Source organism: Mesoplodon bidens (assembly GCF_964165515.1).
Source record: "Mesoplodon bidens genome assembly, chromosome: 5".
Classification (NCBI taxonomy): domain Eukaryota; kingdom Metazoa; phylum Chordata; class Mammalia; order Artiodactyla; family Ziphiidae; genus Mesoplodon; species Mesoplodon bidens.
In genome coordinates, this window is record NC_138161.1 from 91,978,580 (window position 1) to 92,002,831 (window position 24,252).

Sequence of the window (24,252 nt, forward strand, 5' to 3'; positions counted from 1 at the left end):
CCAATGATTGTGTGGTTAGGAGGTCCAGAGTTGTGGTTTCGAGCAAGGGGCCCATAGAGGGGGATGTACTATATATTTATTCTATGGGAAAGACACAGGGACAACAGGTATGCCTGCATAATAGTTGTAGCTTTCCAATTAGCCTGCTAAATAGCCAGAGATTTTGTGTTTCTTGGGCAGAGGACACTTGGACCCCCAATCCTTGTTAACAACAGCTAGCAGAATTAAGGACTTAATAAATATTAAATGCTCATGTATTTGCAGCATATGAGTATTTTGTGCACAGATGCCTTATGTGTATTTAATGCCTCTCATATAGTTGGTATCTCTTGATCTCTCCATCTTTTTCCATCTATGTTTAACAGACACATGGTCTACTTATTAACTACTTATCTATACTTAACATACCTTAAAATATTGTTTTATGTTTTCTGAACAGCAAACTTATACATCTTTTTTTAATAAAATGAATATGCTCAAAAGCAAACGCTTTTCCCCAAAACTTAAAGCCAAAAGTCTTCCCTTTATTGTGACAAGTCAGAAAAAAGGCTGACATTTCAGGGCAGGTTTTAGTCAAAAATACATTATTCAAAAAGTGACTTTGTAATGTACTAACATAATATTCCTTTAACTCTGGTAACTATGACTCGATAGGTACAGATATATAAAAAGTGGTCTTGATTTTAGTGAAGATCCAAGTTCAAAACTGGTTAAGGTTTCTCTTGTAACTCTATGTACAGTTACAAGATAAAAAGATATAGTGAAGTTATGCAGGAAAATGCTTAGTTTCCTTGGCTAAGGAAAAAAGGTATAGGAAAACTGTTAAAGGCTGAGTATTGATGAGTTCTCCTTTTCTGAGTAAACTTAGAATAAATAATGAACATTACAGCTGATCAAAAGGAAGCACTTTTAAGTAGAAAAGTTTTCTTGTGGGATTATAACTATTAAGTAAACTTTTCTTTCTTGACTTTCTTTGACTTTCTGCTCTAAATACCTGTGTAAATGTAGGTTTATGCACTCATGTTTACATACACATATAGTTTTAATAAGATAAATTGAAATAGCATCTAACATTGCTAACAGAGTAAGATATCTCAACCACAGTGTATATAGAAAATACATGAAAAAAATAGCATAATGAGAAATACCAAAACAAACTAAAAACTAAACAAAACACCCTCACAAGGCATTAACTCATACAATTTTATCCAGCCTTGAAATAGCTTTTTAAAACTACCCAAATAGTGCAACATAATACAAAGCAAAACTAAGGGGAAAAAACCTCAACACTAAATATTGGTAAAGTTGTTTTAAAATGTGTATGATAAATTATTGTTATTGATACTGCAAATAAATGTAGTCCTTTTAGAAGACTAAAGGAAAGGTAATACATAGTCAGAAACATGAAGATGTTTATACCTTAGAAAAATAATTCCTAATCAAGAATATATTTTAAATAAATACAGTAACAAATGCAGAGAAACTGTACAAATTTATTCTTCCAGTGACTTTCTAAGATGGCAAGTAAATTGTTTAATGCTTTGGTAATGAATTAATGTGTAAAATAGAGTACTGTGATGAGAAATAAAATAGAAAATGTCTCATGAATTTTTAAAGTGTATATATGTGGGCTTTTTTTTTTTTTTCCAAATTACTAGTTCTCACAATTAGGTATAGCTAAATTAACTAATTTTGAAACATAATTTGCATCTGAAGAGAGCATTTGGTAGTAATTGAATCAGCAGTTTGTTACTGGAAACAGTGTCTTTGCTTAAATAGCTTTGGACTTTATCATGACAATAAATGACAAATCTAAGAAGTATTGTGCTAGTGACAAGATTACTGGTGTTAAAAGGGAGGAAGGCCTCCTTCACTTTTGGAAAAGTTAGGTGTAATAAATAAAATGATGGGTTTTCTCAATGATATGTAGGTTTCATAGCTGTATACACATAGCTATTAAACTCAGCAAAAGTACAAAGTTATGGTTAGCATGAAAACTAGCTCCTAAGTCTCTTTTCCTCATTCAAGCAGTTCTTATTACATGATTTTTAAATAATTGAAGGTTTTAGTTAGGCAGGAGAGAATGCATTAGATTACATGACTGAAAAAAGTGTGAAAACAGTGCTTGTGACTCAATACATGAATGTACGTGGATGATAATGTGTGAAAACAAATAAGAATATGAGGCTGAGTTGCTTAAATTGGTGCTTTAAATGATTGTATAATATTATCTTTGAAATATAAAAGATTTAAAAATAAAAAATTGAGGGTAAATCAGTGTTAAGTTGGACTTTACAGAGTGCTCAGTGTTTTTTTTTTTTTTCAGGATACATTAAGTAATAAAAACCTGCATAAATTTAGTTACAATTGGAATCTAGTTGAATAATGAATGGCAGTTAAGAAGTTTTAATTAGAAACTAGCAGCCAAAATGCAGGGGAAAAAAAAAAAGAAAGAAGAGAAAAGAAAATAGTCTAGGCAGCCACCAAAACTGTCCAAAACATAATGGTTTCTAAAATGTTCAATAGATAATACTAACTCCTTTTTATGAGACAAGGCAATGTAAACTAAGATGCATCTGCTGTAATTAATTACTCAGAAGTAGAGCATAATAAATAATTATTGATGTATTTCTGAAAGTGGACATAATTAACACCATTATTCATCGGCCATAAATTATTCAAATCAATAATAATCCTAGAAGAAAACGTAGTATTATAGTCACTTTTGCATTTAAAACTCATCATCACTATGTTGTCAGCTGAAATATATGCCTTCAAATTAAAAAAAAAGTCTGTTTTGCTTCAATTAATATTGTGAGAATACATTAACTTCTACTGAGTAGGATAATGAGTTTAAGAAAGTCGATTCAGTAATTATCTCAGTTCTAGAATTTCTATTAAACATAAGCCCATTAGCTCTCCACACCCCCCTAGAAGCTCTAACTCATTGGCACTGTAATTTAAAAATCCTAAGTAGAATACTGAAATAAGGAAGAGGGAACATATGTAAAATGAGATTATAATATCAGTTCTTTTTAAAGGCACTTTAGAGCTGTCTAACAAGAAAAAAATTGTTTTCTAAAAAAAAAAGTTTGATGTGTAATACATATCTAGTTTTACCTGTTATCAAAAACCCTGATGTTTACTAATAAGAGCCTTATAAATATTGTGACTGGACAAATCATCTGAGTATTGAAAGCCAGTGTAGAGGAGGAAACACTTTTTTCCTCTACCCTCTTGGGTTTCCTTGGGGCCCTGCAAATCAGACTGACAAAAGAGATTAACAAGAGAAAAACAAACAGAAGCTTGTTAACACAGGAATGGTGCATACACAAGGGAGAGCTAGGTGATGAATAACTCAAAAGGGTAGTTAGAACTTGGGCTTATGTAGCATCTTAACAAAAGAACGATAAATTTGTATTCAAGTGACAAAGGAAAAGGACTTTGAGTTTCTAAAAGCAACAAATTGTGGGATAGTGAATATAATGGGGTAAATAATGGAAGATAAGGAGCAGTTAGTAAAGTTAGTTATGTAGGTTCCTCTGGTGCATCTTTGGGCTGATAAAGATCTAGAGTGTTTCTCCTAATTAACTTCTGTCTTTTTCTGTAGAGAGGAGAGTGAGGATACCTTTACAAATTTATGTCCTGCTTTTAATCACGCAAAGAGGTTTTTTTGTGTCAGCTTCTTCTCAATTGCATTCAACTCAAAATAATCCTTAGGCCAAAGTGATATAATTTGAGTTGGCATATTCTGCTACCCTTCACCAGCTATGGAAGAATATTTCTGGCCTTATGGGCTCTGAGCCTTTTAATGCAGATCAGTTTAATGGATGAACTTGAGTACTTAGAGAGCCTCAGAATCTTGTTTTGAGTTATGGTAAAAGGAACTAAAAGAGATGAAAAAGGTAAAAAGGGAGGTGAGAAAAGGGCATTGGGAGTTCTTCATTGGTTAGGTTTGGGAAGAGTTTGGGGGAATCAGGAGAGGTGAACTAAGGTATATGAGACAAGAAAAGAGAAATAAAAAGTATTTTTGAGAGGGCTTCCCTGGTGGCACAGTGATTGAGAATCTGCCTGCCAATGCAGGAGACACAGGTTCGAGCCCTGGTCTGGGAAGATCCCACATGCCACGGAGTAACTAGGCCCGTGAGACACAATTACTGAGCCTGCACGTCTGGAGCCTGTGCTCCGCAACAAGAGAGGCCGCGATAGTGAGAGGCCCGCACACCACGATGAAGAGTGACCCCCACTTGCTGCAACTAGAGAAAGCCCTCACACAGAAACAAAGACCCAACACAGCCATAAAAAAAAAAAAAAGAAAGAAAGAAAGAAAAAGTATTCTTGAGAATATGAATAAAATCACCTTTTTATATTTTGGAAAAACTTCAGTAAAGATTGAATTTTTTTTTATCTGCTGAGCACCAGCTTTCAAGTAGATGGGCCTCAAGGAAGGTACAAGAACCTTCTACTGGGTAACAGACACATTTTCTTATTTGAGGCATCTGGTAAATTACTCAACTAAATTTTTTTAAAAAAGGAGTTTCACTTTTGTTAGGTTATTGTGCAATACATGGTTATAGATTCGATGTAAGCTGTTGTGCAAGTAATACGTGGTTGGATTGTATTTCTAAAGTGCATTGAATGTTTATATCCCTCACTAATGTTCTTAGAAGCAGAAACTTTATGAGATTGAATGCTAAGCACCATTTTTCTCCCTCTGAGCAATGCAGCACATGAAAGAACTATGTATGAAATCTGTAATGTTGCTTTGGTTGTTCACTTTCTCATTACCCATGGAAGATGGTGTTCTAGCCTTCATTTTGAATTCTGGAGTGATGGGTACATAATAGCCTAATTGGTGTTGGTTGATGAAAAACAGTGGGGTCAATGACAGTGATGTTCATAGTGGAGAGGACAGATCATTGGAAAGGAAGAAGAACATAGATCAGAGTAGTCTGTATTTCCACTCGGTTTGAGATTGTTTGAAAAAGGAGAGACTGTACAATAGATCAGCTTTGGGCACTCAAATTAGATTGTTATAGTTTTGTAGCTTGTGTTAGGACTCAAAGACACTTGAATTTCTGCACAACTGAGGGCAATGAAAGGTAACTGAAAGCCTATCTGTCTTAGCTCACCTGTATCAAATGGACTAAACCTTAATATCTCTAATGACCACCATTTTTTTATTTTGTTTTTAAAGATTTGAAGTCACAGATGCACAGAGAGATTACATAAATTAGTTCACACAGCTGTTCAGCATCAGAGCTGGGATCCAAACTCAAGCATTCTAATTTCAGAGTGAATTCTCATAACCATTATACATGTTGCCCATGAGTGGGGAAGGGAGGTATTCCCTGGGGGAGAGGCCATCTCTACTCAAACAGCCTTCTTTTCTGTTCTATATAAAGAAGGTTCCTGAAATCCTTATCTTGAAGGGGGTGGATGGGTTGAACTAGATTTATCCTGGAAAGAAGTCAGTATGGCAGTTATTCCAATAATTGTCCTGTGTTTCACATTTCTCAGAAAATAAAAAATAAAACAAAAAAATTCAACAAAAGCCTAAAGGCAGGTTAAATTATGAAGTGATTCTCTGGGAATCATGCATTGGAAGACTCCTGGAGAAAATTACAGTAAGTCCCTACATATGAATGAGTTCTGTTCTGAGAGCACGTTTGTAAGTCCAATTTGTTTGTAAGTCCAACAAAGTTAGCCCAGGTACCCAACTAACACAATCAGCTATATACTACTGTACTGTAATAGGTTTATAATACTTTTTACACAAATAATACATAAAAAACACACAAAAATAAAGAAAACATTTTTAATCTTACAGTACAGTATCTTGAAAAGTACAGTAGTACAGTACAACAGCTGGCATCCAGGGGCTGGCATCGAGTGAACAGGCAAGAAGAGTTACTGACTGGAGTGGGGAGAGGAGGTGGGAGATGGTAGACCTGAAGGATTGTCAGCAATAGGAGATGGAAGGCAAGCTGCAATTTCACGTGACCTAACTTATGTGATTGGACATGCGAACACACGTTACAACTTTGAAAGTTCCCAACTTGAAGGTTCGTATGTAGGGGACTTACTGTATCCAGCCATTTTAGAGCAAATGTGCCTGTCTCAGGTAGCATTCATTTTGATTCAAGTGTGTTCTCAAACAGGCTTGATAAATATTAGGAAATAAAATAATGTCAGCGTATTCTCTTTTTGTTCTTCTGTACCTTCTCTGGGTGTTTTTATCACTGCTGTATTTTTCCTATGATGATCTGGATATTTTTTCCATGATAATCTAGTACAAGAATTGTACAGCTTGGATAAAATTCCTGTTGGTAAATATCATCAACTCAGGTGAAGAAATCGCAAGCGCATTGTCAGAAACAATGTCTGACAACACACATGATGAAATAACTGACCCTCAGACCTGGATGTTGCAGAGCAGTGTAAATGACCATGTTCTCAGGACATTTCTTCTTTTGCTTTGAGTGTTCAGTTACTATAGGAAAACTGCAAAAAACACATTCATTAGAAAACTCTCACCTCATGTTTTTCAACTTAAAACCGAACCTGATCCACAGAGGTGTTTTGGTTGACTGTCAATATGTTGTTATTTTTATCATTGCTGCTTTGAAATTGAATTTGAATTCCACAGTGCTCTCTTTGGACCTGAGTTGCCACCAACCCTACTGGTTTTCATAGTCCTACAGGGGTCCTGATTTACACAATTTTGTTATTTGTTGGCTCCACAGGCCTTTGAGTCCATGATTCTCATTTCTGTTTGTAGCTATGATTTTAAGATGACAGATCACAAGAATTCAGATAAAATCTTATAAAATTGCATTATATAACATAACATGACTTCTACTTGTTAACAATAATAATATATTCCAGTGTTTTTAGATAATTTTGAAGAAAAAAAAACCCAAACCTAGTATCATCCATATTGTAGCTAATATGTAGAGAGACTAAAAATTCTATAGTTGTTAGAATAAAGATGCATATAAATCATCCACTGACCCAACCCCTTATTTGCAGCTGAGGAAAGAAGAGTTCATGGTGGGAATGAGTTCTGAGACAGATACAGTTGAATGAAGGTTGGCAACCTCAGACTTTTGTCTTATGGAATATGAGAGAGGGTCTGTCGTAGAGAACTGAAATCTACTTCTGATATTCAGTGGCCAGGTGAAGAATACTGTGGCTCGGCAATGACTTTTGTTTTGTCACTGTTACACCTCTATAAGGTCAGGCCCACTTAAAGACAGGGGTTTTATGAATTCCTCCTTCCCATGTTCTTTCTGTTTACATATGATTCGCTCCCAGACACTCACACACATAGACTATAAACGAGTTTGCGCACGTCTATCTGCAAGAGTGCACACAGGTCTGTAGTTACAGTATTATGGCAATTGGTTTTAGGGTAATTAATGTTTGACTCTATGGTTGCAATTACAAAGTAAACCAACCCTAACTATGATAAAACCGTACTCCCACCTTAACCTTTCCCACTCACAGAGCTCAGTGTACAATATTTCTGATATAATAAACATGCATTTATCATTTCCATTGACAAACTGTTTTGTTTCCCTCAGCTTCCCATCTTTATACACATTTGCTGCTTTAAAAATGATTAGCAGCTGAGTCTTTCTAATGGCACCCGTGCAGCTGACAGGGTAACAGGGAAAGTGCCACATTTGGTGGAGATAGAAGCCCATCCTTGGATTTGTGATGCATTGACTCAGTGACCTGAATAACCTTGTGATGACATGATGCCCTCTTCAGACCTGAGATGAGAGTTAGGAGGTAATTATTTTGGAAAGATTGCCAGACTGGTTTTGAACTCAGGCATTTAAGGCCAAAAATCTTCACTTCTGGTAGTCTAAGGCTTATGACTGAAGAAAAAAACAAAAAATGTGACTGACGAAATTATTCTTTAACTATGTACTGCTCTCCACTTCTTTACCACTTAAAGGCTCGGAAAGGGTCAATCTGCTGAATCAACTTGGAAAAACCTCTGAAAACCTATTTTTAAAAAGTAACAACAAAGATGAAAGAAATTATATCAAGTAGTTTTTTGGGATTGATTCTCACATAACATATTGCAAAGGTATTTGTGCTTCCAACACTTAAGCACCCTGAATACCCTGCATTTATGGAAATAGAAAATGAAAAAAAAGTTGTAAAGATTAATGAATTTCTTTCCTTACATTCTTTCTGAAACACTGATACACTTATTAAATGATCCACTCTCTTTTCTCCATATACTGTTGTAATTGCTGATCTGAGGCAGATACATACCCTATATATACATTACTTTAAGGCAAGAAAATTATAAAACATGTTGCTAAACTTCCAGGGCAACACTAGTATGTTTTCACAACACTGGAAGGTAAGAATTTACTTGGTATTTGTTACTTGAAATGATTTTGTTTCTGGCTTTGAATGGCTCATCATTCTGTTTGATGTACATCTCATATTCTTAAAAATATTAGATTTCATGCTTTTCAGAATGATTATCATTTCTTTAGCCTTTTTCAGTAGACATATTTTCTGAATTTGTCTACTTTTATACCACACATCTCAGGTAGGAAAACATTCAAGTAATTCAATTTTCTCTCATCTATACCCAAATATTGTTTAATGTTCCTCATGCTATTGTATATTCTTATACAGTATTATATAAATTCTTGTATTTATAGGATGAAAGTTGTAGAGATGCGGACTTGTAATCTCTTTCACATTTACATATTAACTGTTTGTGTGTGTTTATGTGAAGCATTTCTTTTCTGACCCAATCTTTTTCACTTTTTTTTTAAATCGTGCATATAAGGAAGAGCATAAAGGACACTAATCTGAATTTTAAAGATAGCTAAACGTTTCATGATTATAGCTGTGTAATCATTAGCAATGTTTATATATAGAATATTTCCAACATCCCCATGATTTCCAACCCTATTTTGCATCTTACTCTTCCAGAAACTGCCTGGTTACTTGATCATAGTATCCATGATGGCTTGTAGCTTGACTTCAGTGTCATGTCTGTACCTTTAGCATATAGCTAGAGTAAAAGAGATGTTCAAGAAAAGTGTTTTTTTGAAAAAACAAGAAAATTTCTCTGTATTATAATACTGAAATGAAAAATGAATTACAGCAATATAAAAGTATGCATTTTCTCAAAGATTTCAGACTTCATTCCATTTCATAAGAGCAAAATGCCCAGTCCCTAGAACAACTACTATTGCTTGTCATCCAACAAAATAAAATCTCTTCTCAGTTCAGAAAATTTATACTGGGGCAGAAAGACAGAGAAATACCTGAGTGGACGGTTGTGTGTGCACAGGGGAGGAGGGGGTTAAGTGGGGTGGAGGAGTTCAGCCCAGAGTTAACTAAACATGTGGAGGGTGAGGAGAAGTTGACCGGCACTCTCAATCCAGAAGTTTCCTAGACTCCTACTTCTCTTTCAATTCTTGTATCTTTTCAAATAGTCTTAGAAGTTCTACGTCCTACAATAAGTTCTAAATCTTTCTGTTTTTCTCCATCTTCACTGTCTCCGCCCTGGTCAAAGCCAATATTAATTCTCATCTGGCCAACTGCAGCTGCCTGCTAACTGATCTCACTGTGTCCTCTCTTACAACTTCCAATTCATTCTCTGATAAATTATTAATGAGCTTTCAAAGCCCCAAGTCTGATTATGCCATGCTCTTCTATTATATATAAAACATTTAGTGTTGCTGTTATCCTTTAAAATATGCATAACTATATGTGTGTGTGTGTGTGTATACACACACACACACACAAATGCATACATACTTACATTTGACTTTTACCCACTCAACTTGTTTTGAAATCTAACTGTTTTGATTGCTTAGGGTGACATTAAAATACAGAGCACATATTGAATGAGCTTAACCAAACCAAGTTCATGATATTGGTCCCTTTCAGAGAGGGATGGAGAGAGGGCAGTAGGACTGGAGGTGGTAGAGAAGATTTGTGGGTCATAAAAATATGGATGTATATGTATTATATTTATTATCTTTCCTTATGCATTTCTGTATTTTTCAGTGTTCTCAGTTTTTCACAAATACCCTGGGGAGTACAGTCACTTAATTGATTACATTGCTCTTAAAGACAAGACCTTTTTCATGCCCTAATATTTTTCATGCTTTTGTGACCTTCTTTTACATCGCTCCAGTCATGCTTGACCTCTTGCTTCTTCAAATACACCACGTTATTTCATAATTCGAGGCTTTCACATATGTGGTTTCTTTTGCTTAGAAGGTTTGGGGAGGATAGGGAATATGAGTTCTATCCTGTAGTGCTAATTGCAATGAAAATATGTATAGCCAATTTGCAGGACATCATACCAGGGTGTATTAAAATTAAAAATTTATATATCCTCTTACCCCGAATCTGCTTTTCTGTAGCAGCCTTGCAGAAGCCCTCACACATGTACAAGTGGATTAATGTACAAGTATATTCACGAAGATTTTGATTGCAGTAGCAAAATTTAGAATTGACCAAATAAATTTTAAAAATGTTATAATTATGGAATTCTATGCAGTACCCAAAAAGAATAAAATAGATCTCTGCAAACTTACATGAAAAATATCTTTAAGGAATGTTTGCTGAGTGAAAAGAAATACCACGGTGATAATTATATTACAATATCACTTAAGTAAAAGAAAAGGAAATAATAATACATAGTTATTTAAAATTTTGTATAAATGAAAAGAATATAAAGTTTAAAATATGTTGGTAGTGGTGGTATGGAGGGCTGAAATGTGGGGCATGATCAGAATGACCTTTAGCTTTATTTGCAATGTTCTTGTTTTTGTAATAAGAAGGCATTAATGTATTCTATTCAGATAATTAAGAATTAGTAAATTTCCCTATCAGCCGCAGAAGAGAAATAGAGATTATTATTCTATGAATCACGTTTGTTTAAGCGCCATTATCATGGAAAACTTAAAATGTAACTGTGCTTGGTGCTGTTTGAAGTCCTACATACAAGAACTAACAGAGACATCATTCCTATCTTTAAAAACACCCTAGCTTATTAACTGGACCATTAGTGTTATACTGTGTCTCTCACTGTGCCATTACAGCCTGTGTGTGACTTCAAAGAAGACATTATTTAGTGAGATAACATTTCAATACACTAAAAAATATTACCTTAGTAAGAAAATAGGCAAAGCATTATCTTAGTCTTTTCTTTTTTTTTTGGATGTGAATTTAGGTTCCACTTTGTAAAATACTTTGAGAAAATGTACATCCAAAACAATTTGATTAAATTACATTCAAGTTATAGGACTTCTGTAAGAAAATTCTCATATACATAAATTCAGAGGAAGAATTAATAATAGAATATTTCTGACTTGAGTTCCATGTACACACAGTTCTTGATGATCAATCTGTGGCTTATCAGCTGATGGAATTTTTTCCATGACACATGTTTAAAAATCTCCATCTTATTCTTCCAGGTGTATCTTCTCTGAAGACACACTACCACTACAGCAAGATAATAGAAGGAAATTTTTCAAGTCATAATTCTTTGTGTGATTAATAGTAAAAATAATTTTAATATTTTTTAAGAAAAATAATAAGTCAGGAAGAGAATTGATTGAAATCTTTCATATTACCCATTCCAAATATGAGGAACTTTTCTGTAATTACAGTGGAATCGTTACCTAAAATTTAGATGTAACCATGTAAATACAAAGAAGTTCTTTCAACATAAAGATGAGAAAGATTTTTATTAAATTCAAATCAGGATTATAAAATTCTATATGTTATTCTGAAACACAGTTTGGAGAGGAAACTATTAGCTTATTTAAACAATCGCTCATGGACAAGTTTAGAATCAAAATCTTAGAAATGGTAATCCTTAGACATTATATATAGGATGAGTTTAAGGCTGTAAATGAGGTGAAAAATTTCTCCCACTCACTTCCCAATTAGAGGCAGAGTAAGGAGCAGATTTTGGTCTCTGGAATCCAGACCATTGTCCCTTTGTTGTGTCAGTATTTACATTTCAACAACAGAAAATACACAGGAAGCCAGGAAAAGCTGGGAAGCTCTTCATATAGATAGCTCATTTAATCTAACATCTATATCAGAAGAACAAGGGTTATTTTTTTTTCCATTTTTACTATCAGAAAACATCTAAAAACTAAGTTAATCCAGAAATAATGCACTGGTTTTCTGCCTGTTCATCTAATCAGTCTCATAAAATAATGTGTTCTCATTACAATCTGGTAAGAAGAATTTTATTGTAAATTAATGGCTTCATACTTTCACAGCAACCAAAAAACAGACAAAACACATCTACATAGTTTATCTTCTATCTTTGCAAACTGTACTTTTTCTAAAACAAGAAACTTTGCAAATCATTCCAATGTTCACAGGCTTCAAGTCTGAAATGGTAAATTTCTTGGGGGAATGCCTCTGAAGAGGATTGCTTTGCTTATATTACATGTAATGTGCAGATGGCCAATTATTCCAGTTATGAATCTAGACTACTCTCCTCTAAGTAAGAACAGACTAAATATTTTGTCTGTCTGTTAGTTTGTTTCTCTTATGATACAGTTTGTAGTTTATTTCCAAATGTTCATGTTCTTAGAATGCTTTAGGGAATGAAATAGTTTTGGAGTAGACAAATGATGAATACAAAAGAATAGAAGTATTTAGAGTTATGTGGAATAGGTAATCAGTTCTCATGTAACCACTTCTTCTTCTGAAATAAAATAAGGAAAACATTTGTCAGTATCTGAATATTATCACTGCCATGGTACATCTACAGTTTTACTTAAAATGACAAATTTATAAATATAAATTCAGTGATATAAAACCCTATGGCAAAGGAAGTCCTATTTTTTGAGTAAAAATGATCATATTACAAAAATATCTTCAGAAAACATGTTGTTAATGATGACCACCATCTACCTGAAACATAGCAATGGACTTTGATGTACTTATATCAATGTGTTTTAAAGCCATTAAAAAACAAATTATTTATAAAAATATATTCTCATAATTCTGTAAATAATAATTCAATTATAGGACATGCCAGATTTCAGCTAACAACATAAATACTATGCTTATGTCCTGTATAATGACCAAAAGAAGCCTAGCACCTTGCTTAACTGCACATTAAACAAAACTTTTTAATATAATACAAACTCTTCTTTAATTAAACGTTTGCCAAGTTTAGAACAAATTCCAAGGCTGCATAACCACAGATATACAGATGACAAAGTGTATTTGTTTCAGGGGAGAGAATTATGGTAATTTATATTTTAGTTTCCTGTACCCCAAATAATTTCACTTTACTGATATAAATCTTGAGTTTAAAAAAAAATAAAAGTAAAAAAATAAATCTTGAGTTTATATGTCTAAACCTAAAGGAAAAATATTTTTAGTGATAGGAAAGCTTTTCTAGCTTTTTCTGAGCCTGTGTCATATCTGTGATCAGTACCTTTGAATAAAGGTATTGGAAAGGTAGAGCTCAAATTAAATTAACAATTATTAATATAAATTAATCAATTATTATTAACAAAGACTTTTCTTATATACTACTTTTTAAAAATACAGTTGACTCTACATAATTTGTATGCTCTTTTAAAGTCAGAATATACAGATACTGCTTTATAAATGAGTATGTTACTTTCTATTCTCTTTAATGTAAAACTAAATATGACCTTTTATAATGCATCAGCTGAAGCTAATTAAATTATTTTTATTAAAAGTTAATTAAATATTTAAATATTATGATGTTTACTAGGGAACGTGGTAGGGCTCTTTAGCTTGAGAGAGGACCAAGGAAATGAGGAGACGAGACCATCTGTCTTCATGTTTAGCATTTTGTGATTGTGTCATAAGTCATGAGTTTTAGGCTTATGATTAGACAAAACTGAGTTACTCACTTGAATACTGATGTGATCATTCATTCAAAAAATATTCATTGTGCCCTCCCTTTTACTATGAAGTGTACTAAGCCGTGGCAACAGACCAGTGAATGAGCCCTTAAGATGACTATACTATACTCTGGCCAGTGAGCAGAAAGTGAAAAGGAAATTAGAGCAGAGCAAGTTTACTAAGTGTATAAGCAAGGACTTACATGGGGACACATATGAGGACCAAGCTTCCCAGAGTAAGCGACATCTAAGAGCTGGGTAAACTGGCATTAGCCAGCTTTTAGACCTACAATTTGTGTTAGTTTGAGAGGAGGCAAGAAAGATGATGTAAACTCATGAAATAGTAATTTTCATTTTAATTATGAGAAAAGCTGTCAGTAATAAAAATCCTGTATCCTTAAAAATAATTATACATGTGTGTATGTGTATACATGTATGTTTGTGTATGTATGTATATATGTATACACATAGAGAGCCTGGACAAGCTCTGAGAAGACTGAGTAGCACAAAGCATATTTAAATGTTATGTATTTCATTTTTAATAAAAATCAGAACAACACAGTGCTGAACTTGACTAGTCTGAAGGAAGATGGTGATATAACCAGCAGGTTATGAGACACTAAAATAATAAAGGATCAGCTGTATTTACAAGGATAACAAAATGACTAGCCAATTTAGTGTGCTGGTCATTTCAGGGAAATAACTAAATTTAGTAAGCTAAGATAAAAGTGAAAAAACATCCACGCCGATTATTTAATGGTCTGATTTCTGTCAAAGTGGCAGTCCTCTGGAGAAAGTCAAATCAAATATTCTGGGATAACATTGCTGATATCAGCTTGTTCTTTTGATATTTGAGTCTTTTTCATAAAAGTGCAGCACAAAATGTATTTTTTAAATCTCTACTTTTTAAGCTCTTTGATTGCTTGGTTCTCTGGCAAATGGGAAGTATTTACACTTCAGGTTTGTCAGTCTCTTACTATAATGAATTAGAATAGCTGAAAATGTAGAAAAGAAATTCAAATCAGTTAGAGACTGTAATATTTATTCATGACTGAAATAAAATGTTGTAAATGTAATTTTGATCTTTAAATCAACAAATTTATCTTTGAGAAAAGAGCAGAACCAAAAAGAAATGCTCTCAGTCCAATTTAAGCTTGCTATTTAGTGACAGCATATGCACAGACCTGTTACCCATTTTGAAGGAGACCCTCTAAAAAAACCGCTGATTTGGAGATTATTAATATAGTCAAAGGCTCTGTCATCCTTAATTGGGGTAAGGTGACCAAACGTAGTCTACTATTCTTCATCCTCTTCATTCTACTTTTTATATCTTCTTTGCTATGAAAATTATATCAATTATGCTACAGAAATATATATAATGGTTTAGGCCATTGCTCATGTAATGTGCACATTAGTCACCTGGGGATCTTGTTAGGCTACAGATTCTGATTCAGAAGGGCTGGGTTGGGGCCTGAGATTCTGCATTTCTAATGAGTCTTGCCCCTGCTGCTTGTCCAAGAACTACACACTGAATAGGAAGGATCTGTAGGGTCTATGGTTACATTATGTAGCACTGATCTTATGTTCACACACACACACACACAGAGTCAGGTGCCGAGGGCTGAGTTACACACCTCAATTTGGAAATCGTGCTGTCCTCCCCAAAGGTGGCACATTCTCATCACTGAGCCATACAAGGCCCTTATTGTTTTATTTACCAGCACATTCTTTACCTTATCCCTCCTCTCAGTGCCTTAATTCTGAGGATCCCAGTGTCTAAGATTTCTGGTCTCTGAAGGTTTATCTTTCCTGATACTCCTTGGGTAATTGGCATTGCTTTATACACTAACATTTCAGTTGATTTTAAAAGAATTCCATCTCGCCACACAAAAAATGCTGGCAGCTAACATGTTTTCTTTTTTTAAAATTAATTAATTTATTTATTTTTAATTTATGGCTGTGTTGGCTCTTCGTTTATGTACGAAGGCTTTCTCTAGTTGTGGCAAGTGGGGGCCACTCCTCATCGCGGTGCGCGGGCCTCTCACTATCGCGGCCTCTCTTATTGCGGAGCACAGGCTCCAGACGCACAGGCTCAGTAATTGTGGCTCACGGGGCTAGTTGATCCGCGACATGTGGGATCTTCCCAGACCAGGGCTCGAAACCGTGTCCCCTGCATTGGCAGGCAGATTCTCAACCACTGTGCCACCAGGAAAGCCCCTAACATGTTTTCTTTATATGCAGATGGGCTTAAAGCGGGCATCAATGATTTGAAAAAGCATAATGAAATCCTATTACATATGTACAATAAGAAACCATTTTACTTATTTTTAATCTCATTTCTTCTCAATTTCAGCCACTGTGGTTCAGGGTCTAGGCCTCTGAGCTAATGTATTATTTTTATTTCAATCAATCACATAATGAAGACCCTTCAGTGTTACCTTGGTTGTTCAGGTATAGTAGATGGGATGTCAGTCTTCTCATAGTGAAATTATTTATAAGTTACTTTTCAAACAGTGAGTCAGTGATGGAGTCAATTTTGGGACTCTGTATATATATCCAGTTTGTTCTTTCTACTGTATGCATGTGGCATTGTACTGAGGATTGGATTATTGAATGGGATGGATTGATTTGGATCCTTATCTAGATTACAAAGAGTTCATAATGTGAAGAGAGAACTAGCTATCCACTAAAATAAAACTTAGTGTCAGTCTTTATAGAGCCTACACAGTGTACAAGCTGTGATATAAATGATATAATCTAAAAGTTAAAATGCTAAAATATAATGTCAAATATTTTCTGGATGGTACCGTTTGCATCAAGGTACATAATCCACCTGATTTTCAGCTCATATCTAATGGGTTCTTATAGTTTATAAATGCTTTAAAATATAACTGAATAAAAATGGTACATGTATTTGCTTTTATTCAAAGTCTCTTAATCATGTAAGAAAATGAAATTCTATCAATTCTTCAATAAATGAGTTTTTTAAAATAACTTTTGTCTATAATTTAGTGTTTGCATCCTGTAAAGTCCTGCTTTTAGTATCTGCTCTTAGAAGTGAACTGTTTGTCAAATTTCCATTAAGCTGAAGGTGAAAAATTAATGAACGACTTACTTCAGATATTTCAAAATGAATGCATGTCTAATAGTCATGCAGTACAAAAAATCAAAGATTTTGGTATGTTCAATTACTGTTTAGGGTTCAATCACATTTAACTTTTAAATGCATTGTTTCAGATGCTTTTTTTTTTACATCTTTATTGGATTATAATTGCATTACAATGGTGTGTTAGTTTCTACTTTATAACAAAGTGAATCAGTTATATATACATACATATGTTCCCATATCTCTTCCCTCTTGTGTCTCCCTCCCTCCCACCATCCCTATCCCACCCCTCTATCTAGGTGGTCACAAAGCACCGAGCTGATCTCCCTGTGCTATGTGGCTGCTTCCCACTAGTTATCTATTTTACGTTTGGTAGTGTATATATGTCCATGCCACTCTCCCACTTTGTCACAGCTTACCCTTCCCCCTCCCCATATCCTCAAGTCTATTCTCTAGTAGGTCTGTGTCTTTATTCCTGCCTTACCCCTAGGTTCTTCATGACATTTTTTTTTTCTTAAATTCCATATATATGTGTTAGCATACGGTATTTGTCTTTCTCTTTCTGACTTACTTCACTCTGTATGACAGACTCTAGGTCCATCCACCTCATTACAAATAGCTCAATTTCATTTCTTTTTATGGCTGAGTAATATTCCATTGTATATATGTGCCACATCTTCTTTATCCATTCATCCGATGATGGACACTTAGGTTGTTTCCATCTCTGGGCTATTGTAAATAGAGCTGCAATGAACATTTTGGTACATGACTCTTTTTGAATTATGGCTTTCTCAGGGTATATGCCCAGTAGTGGGATTGCTGGGTCATATGGTAGTTCTATTTGTAGTTTTTTAAGGAACCTCCATACTGTTCTCCATAGTGGCATTCTGGAGAAAAAAAAAATGAAGTTATTGATTTTTTATTAACTTTAAATATATCTCAAAGATAATTTTATTTATATACTTTTTTTTTTTACCCAGGCAAAGGTAATTTTAAAGCAATGTTCATTAGTGAGTTGATTGGGATGAATGGGTTTTGAAGGTTTTGAGAGTAGTTAGCTGAGGAGAGAGCACTAATGTTCAGCAAGCATAGGATTAATAGAATTCTAATTTTTGTTTAGTTGTAACCCTGCTCCATTTTCTAGGAATTCAGAAAACTGGTAAGACAGAGACGTTAAACTATTTTTCAAGAAATTGTTAATCCATCTTCCCTCCCTCCCTCTCTCTCTTCCTTTTCTTTTCTTTTCTTTTCTTTCTTTCTTTCTTTCTTTCTTTCTTTCTTTCTTTCTTTTCTTTTCTCTTTTCTTTTCTTTTCTTTTCTTTTCTTTTCTTTCTTTCTCCCATTAATTATGGAGCTCCTGTTATGATCCTGGCAATGTGTTGAGCATTGTGTGTCATGCAGTGATGTAGAAGACTTGGTCCTTTTCTTTAAGGAGTTTAGAGGGGAAAACCAAAATGTTTTTACACAACGATAATGTTAATTAGAAATGGCAAGCACTGAAAAAAAAAAGGTGCAGATATATCACATAGAGCTGAAGGTGTCAGAGAAAGTTTCTTGTGAAAAATGAGTTGGGCTTTAAAGGAAATGTGTAGTTCAAACATGAGATACATGAGAAGAGCAAGTAAAGTGGGAGGAATGGCTTACGTAAAAACATGGAGGTATAAATCACAGAATATGTAGGGGGATAGCTTAAGATTTAGCATAAGATATATGGAGAGGAATGGTAGGAAATAATGTTGGAAATATAAGGTCTGAGATGGTGAAGGGCCTTGAACGGCAAGTTCAGTATCTGAACTGAAGAGTGGTGAAATCATGCAGCATTTTAAGACGTTTCATTTTGTGTTGGCAGCAAGTTAGCACCTAATATCCATGAAAACTGCAAAATAACAGACTGTACATTTCTCATAAATACTATCTCATTGTCCTGTGTACACTATAAATTTCAAAGGTAATGGCTGAGGGAGAAAATACATGCTGGGAGAACCAGAGTGAGACGGCTATATCAGGACCTCCCAGCTGGCGTGCTGAGTGAGGTATAATGTCTGTGCCTTGAGATATTAATCACCATGGCCCCGGGTGCAGCCTGGAGAAACAGCAACTCAGGACAGCAACTTCCTTGTGGTCTGAAAGTCCCTTTCAGTTGACCTCAGCTGGCTGCTTGGCTGCTATCATCTTCTGTGTGAACCATGCAGGGCCCGATTCACGGGTGTGCAATCCACCCTCAAAAGCGCCCACACCTGATTCATTTCCCTGCTATTGCCATATTGAAATCCTTCCTACTGTTTGAACAAGAGGCCCCACATTGTCATTTTGCTCTGGGCCTTGCAAATTATATAGCCAGTCTTGGTACTATGACACGAACGAAAATGGTTATGGACTACACTAGGGTCAAATGAACTATGTTATGGTCAAAATGCACAGTTGTATATCCATATAAAAAGGGCTTCTAAATTATGAGACCAGCTCTGTGTTTATACAACAAAATTGATCCTAAATTTAAATCTCATTACTTTTTCTTCAAAGCCATGACTTCTGTGACTGCCATAGGCCCAAGCTAAATACCACATTTTAGCCTTCTGGTTTTCCTGATGATAAATTAAGGAAATGCTTCCGTAACATATTTTCTCATGTATAATCTTTCTCCTGGAGCCTGTATACCAGTATTGTAGAGTTCTGCACCCCATGCAGTTCTACCAAATTAAATTCTGAGAAAACCTGTGGCAATTATTTTCCCTAATAAAGGTCTGAAAAATATAGCTCTGTAATCTCAAGTATTATTGGCTGCCTGATAGTCATTCCATTGTGTATTTCTTTTTCTGAGTCAGTATAAATATATAAACCAAATAAGCATATATTTTTTAGTTCTTTCCTTATGCAGAATTTATTCTCTCCAATCTCTTTACCCAGAGTACTTGTGTAATTTTTCTCTTGTGTTACCATAGTTGTTTCTCTTCTTATTTTCATTTAATTTTTATTTTTTCAAAGTTATAGATGAATATAAATAGATATTTCTATAAAGCTTTATTTATAAAAATGTGTCATCTTTTTTCTCCCATCCTTCCCTGTGTTTCTCTCCCCTTTGTCTGTCCCAAAGGCAAGCACTTAGTTGCTTTCAACATTTTTAGTTGTTACCTACTTTTCATATTTATGTCTCTGCCTCCCAATAGTATGTTTAAGAGCTGAATACATTTTTCAGTTGTATTCATTATATTGACTTACCACTGTGAAAGATAAAGATTTAATTTTCCTTCATAAGTTTCCATGTACCTTCATCCCTGACGTTTGCCCTTTTCTCTTTTTTCCTAAAGAATAATATCCATTTTTGTATTAAAAAGTCATTATTTATATTACTATATGTGAATATTTTTCACAATGTATGATGATTGCATTTTTCTCGAGAAAATTTTTGCTCCCTTTGAAACTAATAGTTGTCTCATTTTATAGATTTCTCATTCTTCTGTATATCTCGAACCTCTTCAAATGCTAATTCTCTGATCTTACTGTGAATATGTTCTCAGAACATTAAGACACATCTGGTATTCCCATGATTTTTGTTTTCCTGGAGACCCCCCTTCCTGACGTCCTCTTCTTATCCTCACTAGGTCTGCTGCTCGTGTGCCTTTCTAGGTTTGGCCTTGGCTGAGAGCTCCTACTTAAGAATGTCAGCATAAGTTCATTTGAAGTTCTGTATGTGGTGAGATGTATTGACTGATAAGTGTCAATGTAGGATGTTTTGAGGGAGTTATTTTATTGGTAGACTTCTAGATTTTCAGTATTTTTCTATATTCTCCATTGCCCTGGTCCTATTTACCACAAGTGAATTATCTAGTGCCCAACCTGGAAGGAAGGATTCTGGGCACCACAAAAGTAAGGCATCTGAAGGGTCTCAGCAATCATAACACCGTCCCATTTAAAGTACGAATCACCCTTCACTGTGTCTTGTGTCTCCCTGTTCAGTGTCCCACTTTCAGTCTCTGCTGGAGGGAGGGAGGACCGGGCACTGTTCATGTTGACTGGGTGAGTGAGGGGTTCAGGAGGAGAGACCACCCTCACAATCCGAATTTCATCAAACTCTCCTGTTTCCAGCCCCTCCATTACCCCAATTTTAATAGGTAGCTGGTGTTACCAGTTCTCAAGAGTTTCTGGGTTCTGTGGTACAAACTGCATTGCTTTTCAGCTTCCCCCCTCTGCTGGCTTAGGTTTTGGTCTCCTTGGTCTGTCACATCAGTTGACACTTATTCATCTGCTTTCATGCTTCTATTGATAGAATCTTATTGCTAATGTGTCTCCTATTCTCTTGGCCCCGGTGGATTGATGCTTTTTATCTCTTTGTTGTCATTTCAGTGGAGAATGGAAGTAAATGCCTGTGTACGACCTGCCATCATTGACTAGGATACTTAATAGTATTTGGACTGAATTTTTATTATGAAGTATCTCAAATCATTTTTAATAAGTAGACAGAGTATAACCAAGGAATAAACAAACAAATGAGCTGAAATAAACTTACTGCTCATCATTTAAAGACGTATTACAGAAAAACCTGCTCTTCAAGTGTTTTTAACTGCTGTTTACTAAGGATTCTCTTTCTTTCTCTTTTCAATACAGATGGAAGCTTTAGACAAAACCGATCAAACCTCACCTCTTTACTAGTGCAGCCCATCTCAGCATCTCTCGTTGCAAAACTCATCTCTTCACCGAAAGATAGAATCACACACAGTGCCTGTAGCCCTCTAGAACTTCCAAATAATGGTAAAGTACTTAATGTCTTTCTGTGTGTCGTCTAGTTTTTATAAGGCCCATGATCATTATTAATCTCTTTGATTGACATTTTTCGGATTATTCTTTAAAAAAAAAAACATTTATTTTTGTTGAGGTGAGCATTTATTTCTCTTCTCTGGCTCTTAAAAGGACATTTTCGAAAGTAATTTTGATAAAGACTGAGAGTTGACCAAGCTGAGAGATTAAAAAAAGAGGAAAAGCATTTTGAACTGTAACAAAGAAAAGCAGCTTTACGAATAAAGCATTTTATACATTCATGAAAATCTGTTTAACACAGCTTCTCAGTTTAAGCTTCAGCAATCTTGTTGCCTGCCAAGATTCAGTGGATAGCAGTCAGCTATCTGGCGTATGAAGTCTTTTAGTAGAAAGCATTAAAGTCTAATTCCTGCTGTTGACTAAAAAATCCCTCTGTCTTTGCGCATCATTGCCCGAGGGATGCTTCTTGTACTGCAGTGCAGTTTGTCAGGCCTTGTTGGACCACAAAGGATAAAACTCAACTTATTCAGCTACTGTGGTGGGGTGAAAATCAGGGGCTGTGTCTTATTTCTACCTCCAGCCTCAGCATTAGACCTCTAAAGAAGAGACTCTCCTTACATATTGTTAAATTTGTATCACGTTGCTGTGAAAGTCAACTTGAGGGCTCTGTTTTTGTGTCCAGACCCAAAGGCTCAGCTACTATGTTTTATCTCATCTGTTTTCTCCTGACACCAAAAGCATAAAAAATGTGTTTTGAAAAAGGCCTAAAAAACCCCAAAACAAACAAACAAACAAAAAAACACCTGAGTACATTCAGAATTGCCCTTTGTTAGAGACATAGGCTTTTCAGAGTTCTGTAGCTTGAGAGCCTCAACTGATTTTTGATTGAACATAGTAGGAACTATAGAAAACAGGGTTAAGCCTACGTCCTCAAAGCAGGAAAGAAGAAGCTCTTGAGGAGCTTTTTCTTTTGCTTAGTTTTTTCTGTCTTCTATTCCTGAGCCCCGCAATTTGATAATGAGCTCTATTTGTTAAAATATGTAAATAACACTATAATAATAGTTTACTTGTAAGAAAAGCACTGAACATTGAAAAGACCAGATTTAAGTCCAGATTAATTAACTGATTGATTTATTCAATAAACATTTACAGCCTCTAATATGTTCAGCCACTGTCCTGCCCTCAGTGAGCTGACAGTCCATGTCAGCTCCATGACTGCTCATATATCACCTCCCTGTGGGAAGCTTTCTGTGTCTGTGTCTACAGAAGGATATCTCACCTTCTAGTATCTTATGTTGTTCTGAGAATCAAATTAGGATGTTTAAGTGAGTATTTTTCTATACTGTAAAATGTTATGTTAGCAAGTATCATCCTTATCAAATAACTAGATCAATTTCCCCCAAATATGTTAAATGTCTGCATAATAAGGGCACAACTAAGCAAAATGGCATTCTCCAGCTATATTTCTCTCTGCACTAAGTTAGCAACATGTATGAAGTTTAGAGGAAAAATTGAGATATATTCTGAAACCTGTTTGTAACTCCAGTGTTAAAGAAGCAACAAGCTAGGCCTGCTTTCTAAGCAGTTATGCCATATCAAGTTTTCCTCATGGGTGCAGCGATTATTATTGGTTTTAGAAATTTTCAGACAGAGATATATTTCAATCAAGATATTTCACATTGTAATGGATCCTTCTTTCATCAATTTTTTACTATGGAATATTACCTTTTGATTTCCCAAATGCCTATTGAGCAGTCTCAGTGAATTATTACATTTAACCTGATCTTACATGTAGGATAAATGACCCTTAACCCCAGTGTTTTAGACAACAGTACTCATGATACATACAAGATAATTAACTTTTAAGTTTTCTAAGAAACACATAAATGCATTAGTTGCTCACTATGATTTGTATCGGGATGGGACATGAAAAGGATACAGAATGATGTGTTATATTTTTGAGCAATAAGAGCAACACTTGTAGTTTATGGATTAAAAAAAAAATAATGTAAAGCTTATTATAATTACATCTGACTTGAATTTTATAAGTATAGTCTTGAGTTATATTTTGTTTTGTTTTGTTTTGTTTTCGGTATGCGGGCCTCTCACTGCTGTGGCCTCTCCCATTGCGGAGCACAGGCTCCGGACGCAGGCTCAGTGGCCATGACTCATGGGCCCAGCCGCTCCGCGGCACGTGGGATCTTCCTGGACTGGGGCACAAACCCGTGTCCCCTGCATCGGCAGGAGGACTCTCAACCACTGCGCCACCAGGGATGCCCTAGTCTTGAGTTTTAATGTAGGAAAATCTTCACTCAAAAGTTTGGACAGGAGTGCATTCAAAATATGTGTGCAGGGCTTCCCTGGTGGCACAGTGGTTGAAAGTCCGCCTGCCGATGCAGGGGACACGGGTTCGTGCCCCGGTCCGGGAAGATCCCGCGTGCCATGGAGCGGCTGGGCCCGTGAGCCATGGCCACTGAGCCTGCG

The 24,252-nt window shown here is 35.2% G+C and overlaps 1 protein-coding gene across 10 annotated transcripts in view; it reads left to right on the plus strand.

Moving 5' to 3' along the window:
- Window positions 1-24,252, plus strand: part of NAALADL2 (N-acetylated alpha-linked acidic dipeptidase like 2) — a 1,532,395-nt gene that overhangs the window by 1,083,898 nt on the left and 424,245 nt on the right. For all 10 annotated transcript variants that reach the window (XM_081235898.1, XM_081235896.1, XM_081235895.1 and 7 more), the window contains one exon: window positions 21,619-21,762. In XM_081235898.1, the coding sequence (XP_081092024.1) occupies window positions 21,619-21,762 (144 nt within the window). The remainder of the gene's footprint in view (window positions 1-21,618; window positions 21,763-24,252) is intronic.